The 16544-nt window shown below is 49.1% G+C and overlaps 5 protein-coding genes across 5 annotated transcripts; 3 read left to right on the top strand and 2 right to left on the bottom strand.

Annotated features, from left to right (window-relative positions):
• Nucleotides 1-895: 895 nt before the first annotated feature.
• FPOAC1_001267 (uncharacterized protein) lies at nt 896-2578 on the top strand (the record flags this gene model as incomplete). The annotated part of the gene is made up of 2 exons (XM_044845872.1): nt 896-1160; nt 1218-2578. The coding sequence occupies 2 exons, from the start codon at nt 896-898 to the stop codon at nt 2576-2578; spliced, it is 1626 nt and encodes a 541-aa protein (XP_044711788.1).
• Nucleotides 2579-2919: 341 nt separating this feature from the next.
• CYS3 (cystathionine gamma-lyase cys3) lies at nt 2920-4191 on the bottom strand (the record flags this gene model as incomplete). The annotated part of the gene is made up of 1 exon (XM_044845871.1): nt 2920-4191. One exon carries the CDS (start codon nt 4189-4191, stop codon nt 2920-2922), a length of 1272 nt encoding a protein of 423 aa, XP_044711787.1.
• Nucleotides 4192-8494: 4303 nt separating this feature from the next.
• Nucleotides 8495-10111, top strand: FPOAC1_001265 (uncharacterized protein; the record flags this gene model as incomplete). The annotated part of the gene is made up of 2 exons (XM_044845870.1): nt 8495-8563; nt 8702-10111. 2 exons carry the CDS (start codon nt 8495-8497, stop codon nt 10109-10111), a joined length of 1479 nt encoding a protein of 492 aa, XP_044711786.1.
• An 876-nt stretch (nt 10112-10987) lies between these two features.
• On the bottom strand, nt 10988-12006 carry FPOAC1_001264 (uncharacterized protein; the record flags this gene model as incomplete). Its single annotated transcript, XM_044845869.1, has 2 exons — nt 10988-11933; nt 11993-12006. 2 exons carry the CDS (start codon nt 12004-12006, stop codon nt 10988-10990), a joined length of 960 nt encoding a protein of 319 aa, XP_044711785.1.
• A 467-nt stretch (nt 12007-12473) lies between these two features.
• Nucleotides 12474-14449, top strand: FPOAC1_001263 (uncharacterized protein; the record flags this gene model as incomplete). The annotated part of the gene is made up of 2 exons (XM_044845868.1): nt 12474-12644; nt 12704-14449. 2 exons carry the CDS (start codon nt 12474-12476, stop codon nt 14447-14449), a joined length of 1917 nt encoding a protein of 638 aa, XP_044711784.1.
• Nucleotides 14450-16544: the final 2095 nt, after the last annotated feature.

The following is a 16544-nucleotide window of genomic DNA, read 5'->3' as shown; positions in this document are numbered from 1 at the left end:
GAAGCCCTTGTCAAGGGCAATGCTATTTTGTAATGATGCCGTCTGTTCCATTGTAATTAATGATGGTCTGATATGCGAATCTTGCTACATTCCCTGGTAGCTCGGCACAATCTTCCGTGTACATACGTTTCTCCTCGTATTTGAGACATGAACTTTGTCATGGTCAAAATCGATAAGTGGTACCCTAACTTGAGCCTATCTAGGTAGGCTCTGTGGTTGTGGTCACTTATCATTGATTGGATATCTTCTTTATCTCTTCTGATCTTCATTTCTCATTTCAGTGATAGCATATATGTAGTAGTCCGCCGGGCTTCTGAAGACAGTTGCGTTGTGGTCTACATTAGTTCGTGTATGCTTTGTTTATGTTGTAAACTTTTGTGATTATCAATATTGTTAACCACAATTTTCACTTTGATCTCAAGAGAAATAATTTAGGTACGATAGAGATATGTAAGTTTTCAAATATGACAGAGTACATTAAACTCGCACGTTAATCCAAAATTCCAGTACCGGGTAACCAACTTGCAAAATTAGTGGCCTGAGATCAGTGGGGGTGGGGATCTCAGTCAGACGCGGTCCACCGTCCCTGCATGACGATCTCAAGCTCCAAACATCTATCTATCTATTGGCTGATAGCTCAATAGCACAACTCCAACTTCATCACCCAACGTACTACTAATGTCAACCACATACAGCCTCTCAACTTTTTACCATCAACCTTGATCAACCATCTTGAGACGAAATCAGCAGCAAATTATCGTTGATGTAATTACCAACTTAATACACAGCCACAAATCAACAACACCCTGTTCGACTTTGACTGACCCCTCCATTTCCTCCCCTTTCCATCATCTCCAGAACCTTGCTTGCGGGCATCGACGCCAACACGTGCAACATGGATCGTTTACCGCGAGAACTCGTCGATTCAATACTCCAACAATGCGTAGTACATGGACCCAAGAACACAGTCCTGAGCCTTCGGCTTGTTTGTCGCGTCTTCGATCAGGTTCTCAAGCCATTTGCATGCCGAACTCTTGACCTAGAGTTCTCGCGCCTGAGCAAGACGAGTGGCGTGACACGCCCCCAGATGGATGCGTTGCAAACGATTGGTTACCATTGCAAGAGTCTCTATATAGACTTGATGGTTCTACGGGATGACCGTGAGTCATGATGGCTTGTTTCCGGAAATGCCTTCGCTAATACGGATAATTGGTCAGTGGAAGTTGAGTTTCTTGAAACAGTTTTTACGCGGGTTCCATCAATGACAGACTTTTGTCAAACGCTACACAAGAAATACTGCATGAATGAGACGTCATTCACCGAGTCAGATTACTACCGGGCCGTGGAGGAGATGCTATTCTACTGTCGCGACGTCGACCGACTACGCCTCAACCTCCCCTTCCAGCTTGTCGGTCGCCATTGCAACGCCGCCACGATGATATTGGCCAACACGCTCAAGGCGTTCGCACAGCGACCCGAAGAGGACTCAGCAAAGCTTAACACACTCGTCATAGAGAACGTGACCGATGTCGCGATACGCCATCTATGGATGAACCCGATCGATGTGATGAACATCATGAGAGTGCTGGAGGTGTTGGAACATCTCGTTCTGACACTCAGGAGGCACGAGAACGAGCCCACCACTGTTGGGCTATTTGGATCTTGCCTTTGGAATATTGTCGAGAACGCAGGGGATCTAAAGAGCCTCTGTTTGATTGGCATGGACCATGATGATCGCCCGCCCAGAGGCTTGAAGCAAACAAAATCGTGGCAGATGCCAGTTGAAGAGTGGCGGGCAAAGTCGCTGCCCGCCCCGAATGTTATACACTCCAACTTGACATGCCTAGAGCTGAAGCGAATTGAACTATGCCCAGAAGTATTTGTCCGTACCGCGGAGAATTTCGGACCTACACTGCAAGAGCTTTATCTGAACGAAGTCTATCTCAAGGTTGAGCAGTCAAGAGACTGGAACCAAGATTCTAAGAAGATCCTTTGGGTCGGAATGCACAACCAACGCCCCGGAGAGGATTGCCACTGGATTGCCATGGCACTGAGATGCGCTGCGCCTCACCTGAGAATATGCCGGGCATCGTTCTTGGCATACGACCATTACCTGGTTGAAGACATGGCCAACCAGCCAGAATTTGATTTGGTGGACCCTTGTGGTCTTGGTCGAAGTATTTCTCAGCGCTTTGTTGAAGTAGCCATGGGAATTCGCCAACCCACGGCGCTTGCAAGGGATGTCGTTGAATATCTACCTCCAGAGCCCCAATTCGACAACCTCTTGAACAACCTTCGCTCAAGAAACCGTGCTTTGAGCGTAGTAGAGTACGATACTAACGCATACCAGACAGCCGTCGCTAACCCTACCTCCGAATGGCAACGCAGCATCGATGGCGTCTTTCCTAATTGCAATTCCAACACTCTTGACGAGCTGCACTACATTGCCGAGACTGCATGCCAGGGTATGAACGAGATACACCAACGTCGTAATGAATGGTCTGCCGAAAACAGCATGGCGAATGAATTCACGGAAAATCTGTTCAGTATCTCTGCCGCTGAAGACGAACACGCTTGACGATGAGTCAGGCCTACCTGTCTCGAATTACGAAAGATCACGAATGATTGATTTTGAACAACTCTGATAATCCGAAATAATATTCTTTAGCTTGCCATTATCAAGCCCCAATACCAAACCGATGCGATTTGCATCATTTTTTCAATCCTAGCCGCTGTATAAAATGCCTTCCCGTGGGAAATTGAATAAGATACCCTCTCTTTTTGTTTTGCTTTGAAGCATCCTCAAACAAAGGAAACAGTTTTTTCATAACATGTCATCATAGATCGTCTTCTATAAAATAAAACAAAAATAAAAATAAAAGGAAAACCGCCCGCAATTGGAATTACCCAAAAACATGTCTAGTGTCCGTTGGAGCCGTTAACGCCGTTGCCGTTGAGACCGTTAACCTTGGCTGCCGAGGTAGCCTTCTCGAGAGCCTGGAGAACATCGTTGGTGAGATCCTGAGCGTCCTCGACACCGCAGCTGATGCGGACAAGGTCATCGAAGATACCCACGGCCTCACGCTGATCCCGGGGGATACCAGCGTGAGTCATGCTGCTGGGAACTTCGACCAGACTCTCAACACCACCCAGACTCTCGGCGAGGGTGAAGATCTTTGTCACCTGGCAGAAGCGCTCAGCGGCAGCGTGGCCACCCTGGATACGGAAAGAGAGCATACCGCCGCCGAGAGCGTCGCGGTGCTGCTTCTTGGCGATGTGTCGGTGGGGGTGAGAGTCAAGACCGGGGTAGTTAACAGCAATAACCAGAGGAGAAGCCTCCAGAGCTCTGGCAACAGCGTCGGCGTTGCGGCTGGCCTCACGGGCTCGCAGGTGTAGGGTCTTGAGACCACGGTGGGCGAGCCAGGAATCGAAGGCGGAGGGGACAGCGCCAATGGCGTTCTGGAGGAAGCTCAAGCGGGTCTTGAGCTCATCGCTGTTAAAGGCGGCGACGCCCATGACTACATCACTGTGACCATTGATGTACTTGGTGACACTGTGAACAACGATGTCGGCACCGAAGTCGAGAGGGTTCTGGACGTAGGGAGAGAGGAAGGTGTTGTCGACAACGACAAGGACACCATGCTTGTGGGCCTCAGTGACGACAGCTCGGATATCGACGAGGCGCAGTGTGGGGTTGCTGGGAGTCTCGATCCAGATAAGACGAGTATCGGGAGTGATGTGCTCGGCGATGTCAACCTCGATCTCTGGCGTGAAGGTGACCTTGACGCCGTGGGCCTTGGCGACCTGGGTGAAGTAACGGTGGGTGCCGCCGTAGACGTCGGAGACGGAAATGACATGGCTGCCGGCAGCCAGACTCTGGAGAATGGTGGCGGTGGTGGCGGAACCGGAGGAGAAGGCGAGAGCGTACTTGGCGTGCTCGAGAGCAGCAACAGCAGTCTCGAAGTTGGTACGGTTAGGGTTGGAAGATCGAGAGTATTCGTACTCGCCAACAGGCTTGCCAACAGCGGACTGAGCAAAGGTGGTGGACAGTGAGATAGACTCGATCACGGCTCCGGTGGCGGGGTCATGTGGAGCGCCGGCGTGGACGGCGAGGGTACCGAAGTTGTGGACGGGAGACGGAGGACGAGGTGGGGTGGCCACGGGGTCTGAGTTGAGAGGAGCGGAAGACATTTTTTTCTGATAGAGCGAGGTATTTGCTAGAGAGAGGCTATGAGGGTATAGAGAGATGAGAAGAGGAGGAGAAGGAAGGAAGAAAATGTAGCGGTGGATAGATGTGGTCAAAGACCTGTTTAATATAATAAGTTATGAACTCGGCGTTCCAGCGGAAAAGGTGAGTGGAGGTCGAGGCGGGGCTAGAAAAAATCGAGAAGAAAAAAAAAGCCCTTTTTTTTCTATTTTCCAGTGACACCCTTGTTCGGTCTTTGTAGCTTGGTAGATGGTTTCCTGTAATGCAGGCTAGATGGACCCTTTTTATATCAAGAGCTAGAGCAGTTGGTATACAATTCCGCTGCGCCAAGTTACGGAGCTTCTTCCCTTCTGACTGACAAACAAAGGAATGCCTCGGTTTGACGCGATACAGGGCTTGGATGATGCGCAAAAAAGGCGGAGGGCGAAATCGATCTAGTCTTGTTTTCCACAAGTACGAATAGACGTGTCGTCGATAATGAGCAACAGGGCGGTCGGCTTTGAAACCTTTGACGATCACGTCACATCAGCCTTTCCTAGCAAGGGAGGAGGAACACCGCGAATCCCTGGTAAGATTGGCTCAATAGATTAATAATAGTCAATGGTACACGTAGATAATAAACGTAAAAAGAATTGGCGTGACTCGACTCGTGCCCGTAAAATGCAACTGAATCTGGGTAGTTTTGGCTTGGTCGGGTATCGGCTCTCGGTGTACAGAGTACAGAGTACAGATGCAGCAGCAACTCGATGGAGAGTGGTAAGTACTAAGGTAGGTAGGTAGTATTGTCGGGATTGAGATTGTGGAATGATGGAAGGGTCAGCGAAGGAAAAACTGGGCTTCTGCAATTTATATTTGCTTCTACCAGCGTTCAAGTTACACAACCGAATGAATTGAGTTAAACAGACATGTTCCACGATTCATTCCATTCCATTCATTTGTAAGTCGAACCGAATAGATGAGAAAAAGGACCGGACAGAGAAACCCGAACAGAACCGAAAATTGATTGATTACTAGATCTGGTACCGAGTACCCCTGTCTACATGCCCCTCATGAGGTTCACACCAAGACTTTGTAAGCATCCAATGTATTAGACCGTATCTCCCTCTTATAGTAGACTAACTGCCTTTTGTCATCCGTCAGAGGAAGGACAAAAGAAGAGGAGAGAGAACGACCGAAGTGTGTGCTTACATACTACACAGTAAGTTACAACTGATTCCATTACCCGTTTTGTGCACCGTTACAGGTGTGTCCATGACAGAACCCGGATGACTGACCTGGCCTGACTCAATATACCCAACTCGGCTTTTGGTCATGACAAATGTGCCACTCCCATCCTGCTTACAGAAGCATTTTGCTCTTGGTACAGTCACATTCACTGTGAGAGGATATCAGTTTGTTTTGCATACAGGACTGCATATTAGGTAGTATGCCGCTCACTGCAGAAACAAAGAACCTCCTTCCTCTTCCTGTGCCGTGCCCGAGCTTACGGAGATGGAGTATTCCAAGGAAATCCTTCTCTTGTCGCGCAATGCGCGCGAATCTAACGACGGCTTTGCGCCGGGCAGATGCGGTGCTCTCGTTGATAAGTGGAGGTCGGAACAGGGGGTTTGTATCTTCAACCATACGATCTACAAGAATTTATCCATGAAAGAACTTGGAGAGATAGACGTGCTATAAATCACATCGATAGCAATGCCATACTTGCTCAGTAGATCTCTAGTATGTCATGTGCTCAGTATCGTAATAAAGGTATTTGCTCAGCTTCGGCTCTCGCTGTAAGCGCCATCTAACAAACTTACTCGCGCCACGCTTCACCGGTTAATATCACAACCATGGTGATAATTGAAATGTCACCAAATCTTGGGTCTTGTTCATTCTCGTACAAACTGACCTCTATCAGATTACAGCAACGACAACTGTGCGTTGATATGGGACATCGTCAAATAGAAATCACGACCGACATCCCGTGCAAGGGTGCATGTTTTGGTGTGAACAACCTGACAGCATCCGTTCCCGAGCCTTTTGGTGTGGGAGCATTCAACTGCACAGCGTAATACTGTGCCGGATACGCGTGCGTAGGGAAGTATGTAGGTAAGCATGCAGTTTTGTGATTATTCCTCCCCCGCGCAGAATCTCACAGCTCGCAGCTCAAGCACCCCGAGGTGAGTTGTGAGAAAAGATAAGCGGTTCCTTGCAGCCCTCCCGTCCAGCTAGCGATATATCCCGTTGTGATTGTGCGTGTCGTCATGTTTACTCCGAAAGGTATGGGGGTCAGCTTGCCTGGCATTAATATTCTACAGTGCTTGAATCCATCAGACGCTTGGATCAGTTGTTTTCCCCTCGGTATTTTTTTTAACTAAATTGTAATATTGTATTGGCCAAGGAGCCTCAGAGTCCCCAGTATATAAAATTCTAGTCTCATGATATTGAGAAATATATGATGCCTTATCCATCATCTTTCTGCCTTAGCCGGAAAAGAATCTCATCGGCACTTAGCTTGGGAGGTATCCATTAGGAAAATACACATGTATGCAGCTTTGACTCATCGGGCTCTAACAACAGGATTACTAGAAGCCTCCGAAGCAGCCTCTCAAGCAGTGCTTATTGTTGTCATCATTGCATCTTGACAGGATTACATAGTACACTAGCTAGTATCATCTCACATTCATCTGCCGGATCCTCAGCTTGCTTACATGTACTATCCCGAGTTCCCGGAATAACCAATCCCCGACGGTTCAACGTTTTCTCAGTCTGGACACCATTGTCCTGTTTCCTTTGAAAGTGGTTACTGGGTAGCAGAAAAGTTGGTCTCCTGGGGCTTAGGATACAAAAATAAACAGCCTAAGAGCTATAGTCTAAAGAGCATAAGCTGACCTACTAATTTCGCTCCGTATGCTTCCAGCGGCCAATTCTTCTGACACCCTGAGGAGTGGTAGATCTCATGGCACGATCGGACCATACAACGCCCGACTAAACCCCTAAAAGCTAATTCTGTCTCTGGGTAAATTGCGTGCGTTTGTTTCCCTGGAGATGTATTCGTCATATGAGGTTTATTCCTTTGATCGACACAGCCTCAATCAGGACATATTATCTCACCTGCCGGCTGAGAAGGAAGAGAGAAATGTCCAAACCTGGAGAGACACCATGTTGCTGACTGTTCTGTACATATCTACTGTAGGTAATGAATGTAGCAATGTACATGCGTGCCGTCTCATAGATAGGGGTCCATGCGTAATCTTGGAGTGCGTCCGCGTTGGGTGAGGTGTCTTTCATTCCCAGGGTCTCTACCCTCTTTTGTTAATTTTTCTTTTTTATCTCCAAGGCGAGCCCGCTATGATGTCGACCAAAATCCACGAAATGTTTTGATTTCTCTCATGTTATGCTCAGCCCACCTACTTTATTAGTACGTGGTTCCTTTGGGTTAAAAGAAAGAAATTACCATTAATAACAAGTCTAAGCGTCAATCTTGCGGCTCCACTCATGTCCTGTCATGACAAGCTCCGGCGCCGAAACCCACCGAACCCCCCACTGAACCACCGACTTTCCCGGCCCGCGATGAGATGAGACAGGCACAGCACAACGTAGCACACGACAGCCCTGACAGGCAGGCATGCCTGCAGGGCGGGCAGGTACTCGTAGATCCCTGTTTTTATGCTGTGGCAGTGCAGCCTTTCTTCTTTCCACAGCTTCCATTCGCTAAATTCGAAGCCTTTTCAGGCCTACAGGCCTCCCCCCTTGGCGGGCACTCTAGCGGGCTCTTTAACTCTCCATCCATCAGATCCATTACTGGGGACTGCACTGCACTAGGTGTCCTGCCGACGGGACCGCCCCTCCATCTCACCCAGTGCAGCAACTCTCCTGCCCTCATTTGCATCCCATCACATCACAATACACCCGATTCTCCTTCACCGCACTTGCTTCCAAGCGAAGCAACCACCACTACCGCTACCACCACCATCTCAGCCCAGCTCCATCCTTCCGTCCTTCCTACCTCAACTTTATCTCTTTCTTCCTCTTCTAAGAAATTAACGTGCTCAACCACGATTCTTGCCTCTCGATCTTCAACACGCGTCATGGAATTCTTTTTATAATTCTCACCTCTCTCCACATCCGTCCCCTTCTCCTTTACTTAAAGCGAACCGCAATTGAAGCCCCCTGCCTCTGCGGCCATGCTTCGATTTTGTTCACGATCCAAGGTTCTCTTTAAATATTTTTCAGGAGCTTGTTGACAGTCAATACGTGAAAACAATTTTCTGTTTCTTTCTCCTGTTTCAATTCTGCGCCATCATGCCGCCTCGTCGGTCTCACAAAAAGTCTCGTGCCGGCTGCCGGAGGTGTAAGAATAGGAAGATAAAGGTAGGCCTTATCCATCCTCTGCGCATCGCGCCTCGTTGCATATCTGTCATCTAGCCGTGCTGTTTTTCGCAATGGCTGGACTCTTCCTGGACTGTTCCATCAGCTCTCTTGCTGACTCGAAAACTCTTTCGGTTATAGTGCGACGAAGTCCACCCACGATGCGGCAACTGTGCCAAGCATGGTGTTCCTTGCGATTTCAGCAACCCCGATGTCCTAGAAGAACTGGCAATCTCTACCAACACCAGCTCTGAGAGCGTCGGCGCACCTACTCCCTCGCCAGCACCCACAGTCAACTTTAATTCCGCTCCAAGGACTCCGTTAACACGCCCACGTGCTCCTTCAAGTCCAGCAAGAGCGCCAAGACCAAATCCCTCTCCTCCGACCTCTGTCTACTCACAGCCCTCGATAAGCTCGTCCACCAACACTATAGACCATGGCGAAAGAATGCTCGAGTTGCGTCTGATGCATCACTACACCAACGTCACCTCAAAGACGCTTCTAACCAACTCGCCAGCCGCCGAGGATATCTGGCAGCGCGCTGTCCCACAGATGGCTTTCTCTGGCAATGGCAAGACTTATCTCGCTGACGCCATCTTGTCAGTGGCAGCGCTCCATCTGCGTTCGATGTCTCCGAACGACAAGGCATTGGTGCGCGCTTCGCATGCCTATTCTGCCTCTTCTCTTTCTGCTTTTGGTGCATCCCTTGGCGCGGGCATTACGCCTGAGAATGCGGAGGCTCTCTTCCTCACAGCGACTTTGATTGCTTTTCAAGCCAGTGCATCCCGGATTTTTGTTAAGGATGACGGCGACGCCGCTCCTGGTGACTCGACAAGTCGGTATGTGCCCCCGTTGTCTTGGTTTCATGCCTTCCAAGGCGTCAAGACTGTGGTCGCAAACTCCTGGCAGTGGATCCACCACAGTGATATCGTCAAAGTTGTCATTGATTCGCAGCCTGGATTTCAACTGAATCTCAACCCACGCTCGCCCGATTCTTTCTTCGGTCACATGCTTGAAGGTTTAGCTGATGAGTTGAGTAACGAAGACCCCCGCCTGGTTGCCTCAACTACCCAGGCTTACTCGCACGCTGTCAGCGTGCTTAACTGGGCTCACAAGAATTACCACGCAGCCGCTGCCCTAACGTTTCCTGCCACTGTCTCCAAACGATATGTTGATCTTGTTGATGCAAGACGACCTCGGGCCCTTGCCATTCTTGCTTGCTTCTTTGCCTTGTTGAAGCGAATGGACAACGTCTGGTGGCTGCAAGATGTTGCTCGCCGCGAGGTAATGGGACTGGTCAGCTTATTCGAGCCGGGATCGAAATGGTGGCGTCACCTCGAATGGCCAATAAGGATTGCCTTATTAGACGGCAGTTCCATACCGCAAGACATTTGGGGCACCGAACTGGAAGAACAAGCACCAGAGCATCAGAATGTTCTCGGATCCATGACGCAGCATATTGAGATATTTGCTGAAATGCTGCATCAGCACGCGCAACCCCCCATTCCTATTGCAGATGAGGATCTTATTGTGCCTGATTCCCCCGATTAAGGGGGCTTGGCAATTGCACGTAGCCACGACGGCGGGACCCTGGGCTTGAGAGCTGGTCTCGAGGCCCTTTTCATTCTGTCGCCAATCAGTTTCAACGCGACCTTTATCAGTTTGGTAATCTTTCTATTCCAAGACACGATCAAGAAGCGTACCCGACTTTATTTTATACATTTTGATGAATAACGACCGTCTCCTTATCTAATACGGATCGAGCTGAGATACTAAGCGGTGGAATATTTTCAGATACAATCTGGACAACGATTTTGTGTCCAAGTCGACTCAAGTTGTTTGTATTGTTGCATGAAGCAGAAATGAGCTTGGGCATTCCCTGTCCGGCATTGATAAGACCCATGTTGTTTTATCTCTCTCCATACTATTAAGCCTATGAGCGACCATGAATTGTATGAGTTGGAGGATAGAATAGGCATGGGAAACAGCACGATTAGACAGAAAGCCCAAGTATATTGTTAAGCTTGCAGCCTTTTGAGTCTACTTCGGATGCCAGAAGGAGCAAGTCGGTCGACTTTTTTGGCCTTTGCCATAATTTAGTACATAATGATCTTTGTAGCAATAGATAAATGTGGTTCACAGCCTAATCATCCTTATTTCTTATGTGGCAAAACATTGTTCGAAGAAAGGGCGTAATGTGAGACTACTCTGTGTTGTGCTCAACATTGCTCAAGATAACTACACATACATTAGCGTCAAGTAAAGGGTGAGATAGTAGAAGAACGAGAACAGGCGATTTGGCGTACGGGGAAGACAGGAATGTTCATCATATTTATGGGATTTCTCTCATTAAATCAATTATTGATATGGTCTCCCTAGGACCTTTTCCAAGACGCCCAACTCCGAGCCTGCAATGTGGTGTGTCTACTACTGCTTTATCCTCTTGGTCTCCTCCTCCTTCTCTTCGATAACGTCCGCCACATCTTCGGCGTCCTTTCGACTTCGCTTCAGGCCCTTCATCTTGCGGAGCTGCAACTCGCTGAGATCCTGCTTGCCCAAGTGCACACGGCCAATCTTGTCACCCATGGAATCAGTTGTGATGTTCTTTTTGGTACGCTCCTCGAGGCCACGAGGCGTCTTCATGGCCTCCTTGAGCATCGACTCATCGGGTTCTCGGACACGACCGATACGGAAGTCCATGCGAGGACCAATCTCCTCAACCTCGACACGTGGAAGACGCTGGCCAGACCGCTTAGTGTTGATGGTATAAACTCGCAGGTGGATCGCGGGCTTGGCATCGCCGTCACCAGTACTGTCCTCAGCGCTGATGGAAATAATGTACTGAAGGCCCTCAACATCTATCTTATCAGCTGGTTCGCCCTTGAAGAAGTCCAAAAACATGCTTTTGGCAAGAGTGAATTCGTTGCTAACAGGGCTTTCGAAGGCGGTGCCAGCAAACAGAATCATGGGTCGCAGACCAATAGCAAACTTCTTCGTCTTGAACTGGGCAATGGTTCGGAAGCTCTCAGGGTCGAGGTAGAGCTCAAGCATGTCGAGAAGCTTGTATCCAAACGTACGAACGAGAGTCAAAGTATGGGGTCGCTTTTTCTGGCTGCTGCCAAAGACGAGCAGACTGGCGTCATTCTTTTCAGAGAAAAACTCGAGCGAAGCAGCATCGTCAAAAGGGTGGATAGCGTTTTTCTTGGTGAATTTTTTTGCGTGTGGCTGTCGCATCTGGTGAAGGTCGTTGAGGGCATCCTGGACGATCTGAGAGCACGATGTTCCGCGGAGGAAAAGGCATGTCTTAGGGTTTTCGTTGGCCTTGGGTTCGCGCTTCTCAAGCGCACGCTTTGAACGCGCATTGCGAGGTTTGCTTTATGGATGTTAGTATATTGAAGAAACAATTCTGTCAGCAAGTAAACTTGGACGTACACTTGACGGAGCATCTTGACGATTTGTGGTATTGAATGTACCGTGATATTGGTGGTGATGCTTCAACGGGATAGAGGTTGGCTTCAGGCTTGAGAGACTTGAAGGAGCGCAAGAAAAAAAATGTTCTTATCGATAAAGCATGCGCTGCTCACCGGTTCACCGAAGGTCTCGGTCAGACCTTCCTCACCCCGCAGTCACGTGTACTCTAACTCCCATCGGCAAGTGGTACCGATAAAGGCAATGAGAACGGCGGAGCCTCGGTACTTTCCCCGCCATACTCACGCAGGCATCTTGTCGGGTTTCGCTAGATCATGGTAGGAGTCGGATCAACTTCAACCTTAAACTACACCTCGTATTTATTCTTCTTCTTCTTCTACATCAATCAAGCGAGCATCACCGTCAATCTGAAAACTTCATTATATCTTCACTCGCACCGATAATCCCGAAATCATAAAAGCAATCACGTATACCACCAATCATCATGTCGTTTATGGGTGGCGCTGAATGTTCGACATCTGGAAACCCTCTTAGCCAGCTTCATAAGCATACTCAAAATGATAGGACCCTTCAGCAAGACCGTCTTGTTGGCCGAGGCCCTGGTGGACAACTCAATGGGTTTCGTAGCCAGAGCGCGAATGCGCCTCAAGATGAGGTATGCCCTTACATAGGGCGGATGAACCTATTACTAATACATATATCTTGATGCTGTAGATGATGAATGGGTTTCTCAACCAGGGACCGAGCCTTCAGCAAGAATTCCCCATGCAGCCGGGCCAGATGGGCCCTCTTAACCCAGCCCAGTCCCATATGCGAGCTAGCTCAGCGTCACCAACATGGGCACACGACTTCAACGGCCAGCCAACGATGGAATCAGCTTTCCAGCCGCCTTCTGCTGCACAGGCGCACTTCAATGCTGACGAGTTTGCCCGATTCCAACAGCATAACGCACAAGGTTCCTCGGCGAGAGCAAGCCCCATGCAGAGCAACATTCCCAGCCAGATGAACCAGCAACGACCCATGATGGGCGGCATGATGAACCGATCGATGGGCTACTCTCCTATGTTCCAACCAATGTACCAGAACCAGCAGCCCATGCAGCAACACCAACCACAGCAGCAAGATGCTAAGGGTAAGGGTCGGCTCGTGGAGCTTGATGACCATAAGTGGGAGGAGCAGTTTGCTTCGATGGAGCTCCAAGACAATGTCAAGGAGCAAGAAGAGGCAAATGTTGCAGAGCGTGAGCTCAACGAAATGGACAAAGGCTTGACGTCTGAAACCAATGAGTACGGTGATTTTGAATCTATTTGGAAAGGAATACAAGCTGAGACGGCTGCTGCTAGACAAGACTTTGACCAGTTCGACAGCGAATGGAACAACAACATGATGCCCGATTTCGAGGGTATGGGCGACTGGGGCCGCCTCGGTGACCCGGCCGTCGAAACCTATTTGTTCGAACAAGACAACTTTTTCCGAGACGAAAAGAACGCTTTCGAGGAGGGCGTGCGCATTATGAAAGAAGGTGGCAATCTCTCGCTGGCTGCCCTGGCTTTCGAGTCCGCTGTTCAACAAAACCCCGACCACACTGATGCCTGGGTATACTTGGGAACGGCTCAGGCGCAGAACGAGAAGGAAACGGCAGCTATCCGAGCTCTTGAACAAGCGCTTAAGCAGGATCCTAACAACCTAGCAGCATTGATGGGTTTGGCTGTATCGTATACCAACGAAGGTTACGACAGCACCGCATATCGAACCCTTGAACGATGGTTGTCAGTCAAATACCCTAATATTCTTAACCCCAAAGACCTGCATCCTCCCGCAGAAATGGGCTTCACGGACCGCCAACAGCTGCATGACAAGGTGACAAATCTTTTCATCAAGGCGGCACAGCTGAGTCCTGACGGTGAGCACATGGACCCTGACGTGCAAGTTGGCCTTGGTGTTCTTTTCTATGGCGCAGAGGATTATGATAAGGCAGTTGATTGCTTCCAGTCAGCTCTTCATTCATCGGAAGTTGGTACGTCCAACCAGCAAGAACAGCTACATCTCCTCTGGAATCGCCTCGGCGCTACACTGGCCAATAGTGGACGGTCCGAGGAAGCCATTGCGGCATACCAAGAGGCGCTCGCCATGGCTCCTAATTTCGTGCGCGCTCGTTACAACCTGGGTGTCAGCTGCATCAACATTCATTGCCACCACGAAGCTGCCTGTCACTTCCTGGCCGCCTTGGAGATGCACAAAGCTATTGAGAAGTCGGGCCGCAGCAAAGCATACGAGATTCTGGGCGATAACGCTTCTGGGGTCGATGAGACACTTGACCGCATGTCGGCACAGAACAGGAGCAGCACACTATACGACACCCTCAGGCGTGTCTTTACGCAGATGGGTCGACGGGATCTGGCGGAGAAGACCATTGCGGGCGTAGATCCAGACGTGTTCAGACCAGAGTTTGAGTTTTAAGGCTGCAGGATTCTTATTTTTTTATTTTATTTAATAGAATGACTTACATAAAGAAGCGGTCTGTATCGTGGAAGGCGAGAGGGTAGTTATGTTACATTTGCAGCAGGTATGTGTCAGGATATGGATCCGTTGAGATGTTGCACTCCAGATACACGCATGGTCCTGGAAGGATATTGTGCATCACAGATGCGTCGTCCATGGAGCAACGATATCGTATGGCATGTAGTTGTCTCCAGACTCGTTCACATATGAGTGTGTATTAAAATTAAACTGCAGATAATTATGTCCCTTTAATTATCCCCCGGTATAATAACACCGAGGACCTATCGGCATCTGTTGTGCCCAGAAGCGGACACTGTTGCGTGTAACTACGCCCGTATGCAAGGAGGGCATCTGCTGGTGTTCTTTCTGACGCATCATCCAGTCCAATTCGATTTATTGGCATCACCAATTAGACTCTTTCAGTGGATGTCGTAGAAACGAAAAAGTACATGTTGCAATGTCTTCGACCGTCTTGGCTTCGAGCCTGGGAGAAGGGCTGAGCAAGAACCACGCAGTCTAGACCATGATTATTACGGAAACGAGAATGGCGCCAAATGGATTAGATCCTTGAGGCTTAAACTATTGACTAACTTCGTATAAGTCTTGAAATGACAAACAAGGACTGGGGGAATAAGCAAAGGAAAAAAGAACATCTCGACCTTTTCACTAATAAACCCAACTCTGCTAAGCTGTCAGCGATTCAACACAGCTGGTTAGTCTGATGGCTTATGACTCAGATGGGGTGGAGGGCAGTTTTTGAGCGTCTGGGCCCTCTAACATTTCAACCTCTTGTGGGCAGTGTTGATGTAAATTCTAAAGAGAGTGGCGTGGCAGACTTGCCCGAATCACCATCGCATCTCAAGTAAACCTTTCTCCCTTCCTCTTTTTTCCTGGGGGGGGGAAGACACTTCGCCGATGGGGTAAACTCTCATCTCCACCTTTACAATCTCATCTCATCTCATCTCTCATCGTTCTTTGCCACCAGCCGAGCTGCCGATGCAGTGTGGAGGTTGAGTAGGTTTCCGGCGAAGATCTCTCGGGTATCTTGAGATCACTGACGGTAAGTTGGCTACTCCCAGGCTGCGGTACAGGGCAAACCAAGCCGTAATGAGTAAAGTGCACTGTCAAACGCATGTCTCGCCCAAAAGAGACTCAACCCATGCAGCCGCTACAGAAACCAGTACATAGATACGGTACCGTACGGGTGTGCATGCTGCTTTAGACAAGCTGCAGCGTGAAATCATTGGGCTCTTCTATCCGATGTGGGGAAATGGAGCTGAAATATGCAAGGGGAAGACAAGTCGTGAGGGAAGAGAGCCAAGAGTTAGATTCCGAGATATTGACAGAAGCAACAAAAAAGTAAGACACAGAGTCGGTGACATTGTCTTCCAGGCACTTGACTGACGTGATTGGGCTGGTCAAGGGACCGATAACCAAGTAGTGACTGGGGAAGGATATGGTTCGAGCTATTTTATCAAAATACAGGGCATCGCAGATGTAGCCATGCCCAAGGATGTCATGTTCTGACCAGATCCTGCATACGATTCTCCCTTGGTGCTGAGCGCATGAATTGCGAAAGGCAGCCACTAGTGAGTAATCCAATTCGCTTGGCCTCAGTCCGACCAAGTAAGGCCAAGCTATAGAGGCTCACGTAGGCAGAACAGCCAGAACAGCGGTTGTCTTTGCTGTTTTCTTAGTGGTGGTGGGAAGCATGTGGTTCCTTTGGTATGTTGGTGGGGACGGAGGGCGTTGAACTATGGACTTAGGGGCCGTCGGCTCGATGTGAGTGACTGCTTGATCGAGGCGCAGGAGTGACGATATCAGCTTGTTGACCGCTGTATATGTACCCGAAGATACGAGACATGACTTTGTACTGTGTGATGCATCGTCTAGGATCCGGGCAGCGGCGTGAGGTTGAATATCAATGTGGACGGTAATTGCTGTGGATTCTCTTCTTGGTTGACGATATCACCAGCCAGACACCGATGGAACAGTACTGTACTATAGCCCAGGCATCTACTAACTAAAGGATGAAATGCTGACTATGAGGAAC

Source organism: Fusarium poae, chromosome 1 (assembly GCF_019609905.1).
Source record: "Fusarium poae strain DAOMC 252244 chromosome 1, whole genome shotgun sequence".
Lineage (NCBI taxonomy): Eukaryota > Fungi > Ascomycota > Sordariomycetes > Hypocreales > Nectriaceae > Fusarium > Fusarium poae.
Note: the sequence above shows the minus strand (reverse complement) of the source record. Positions and strands in the feature narration are given on the sequence as shown.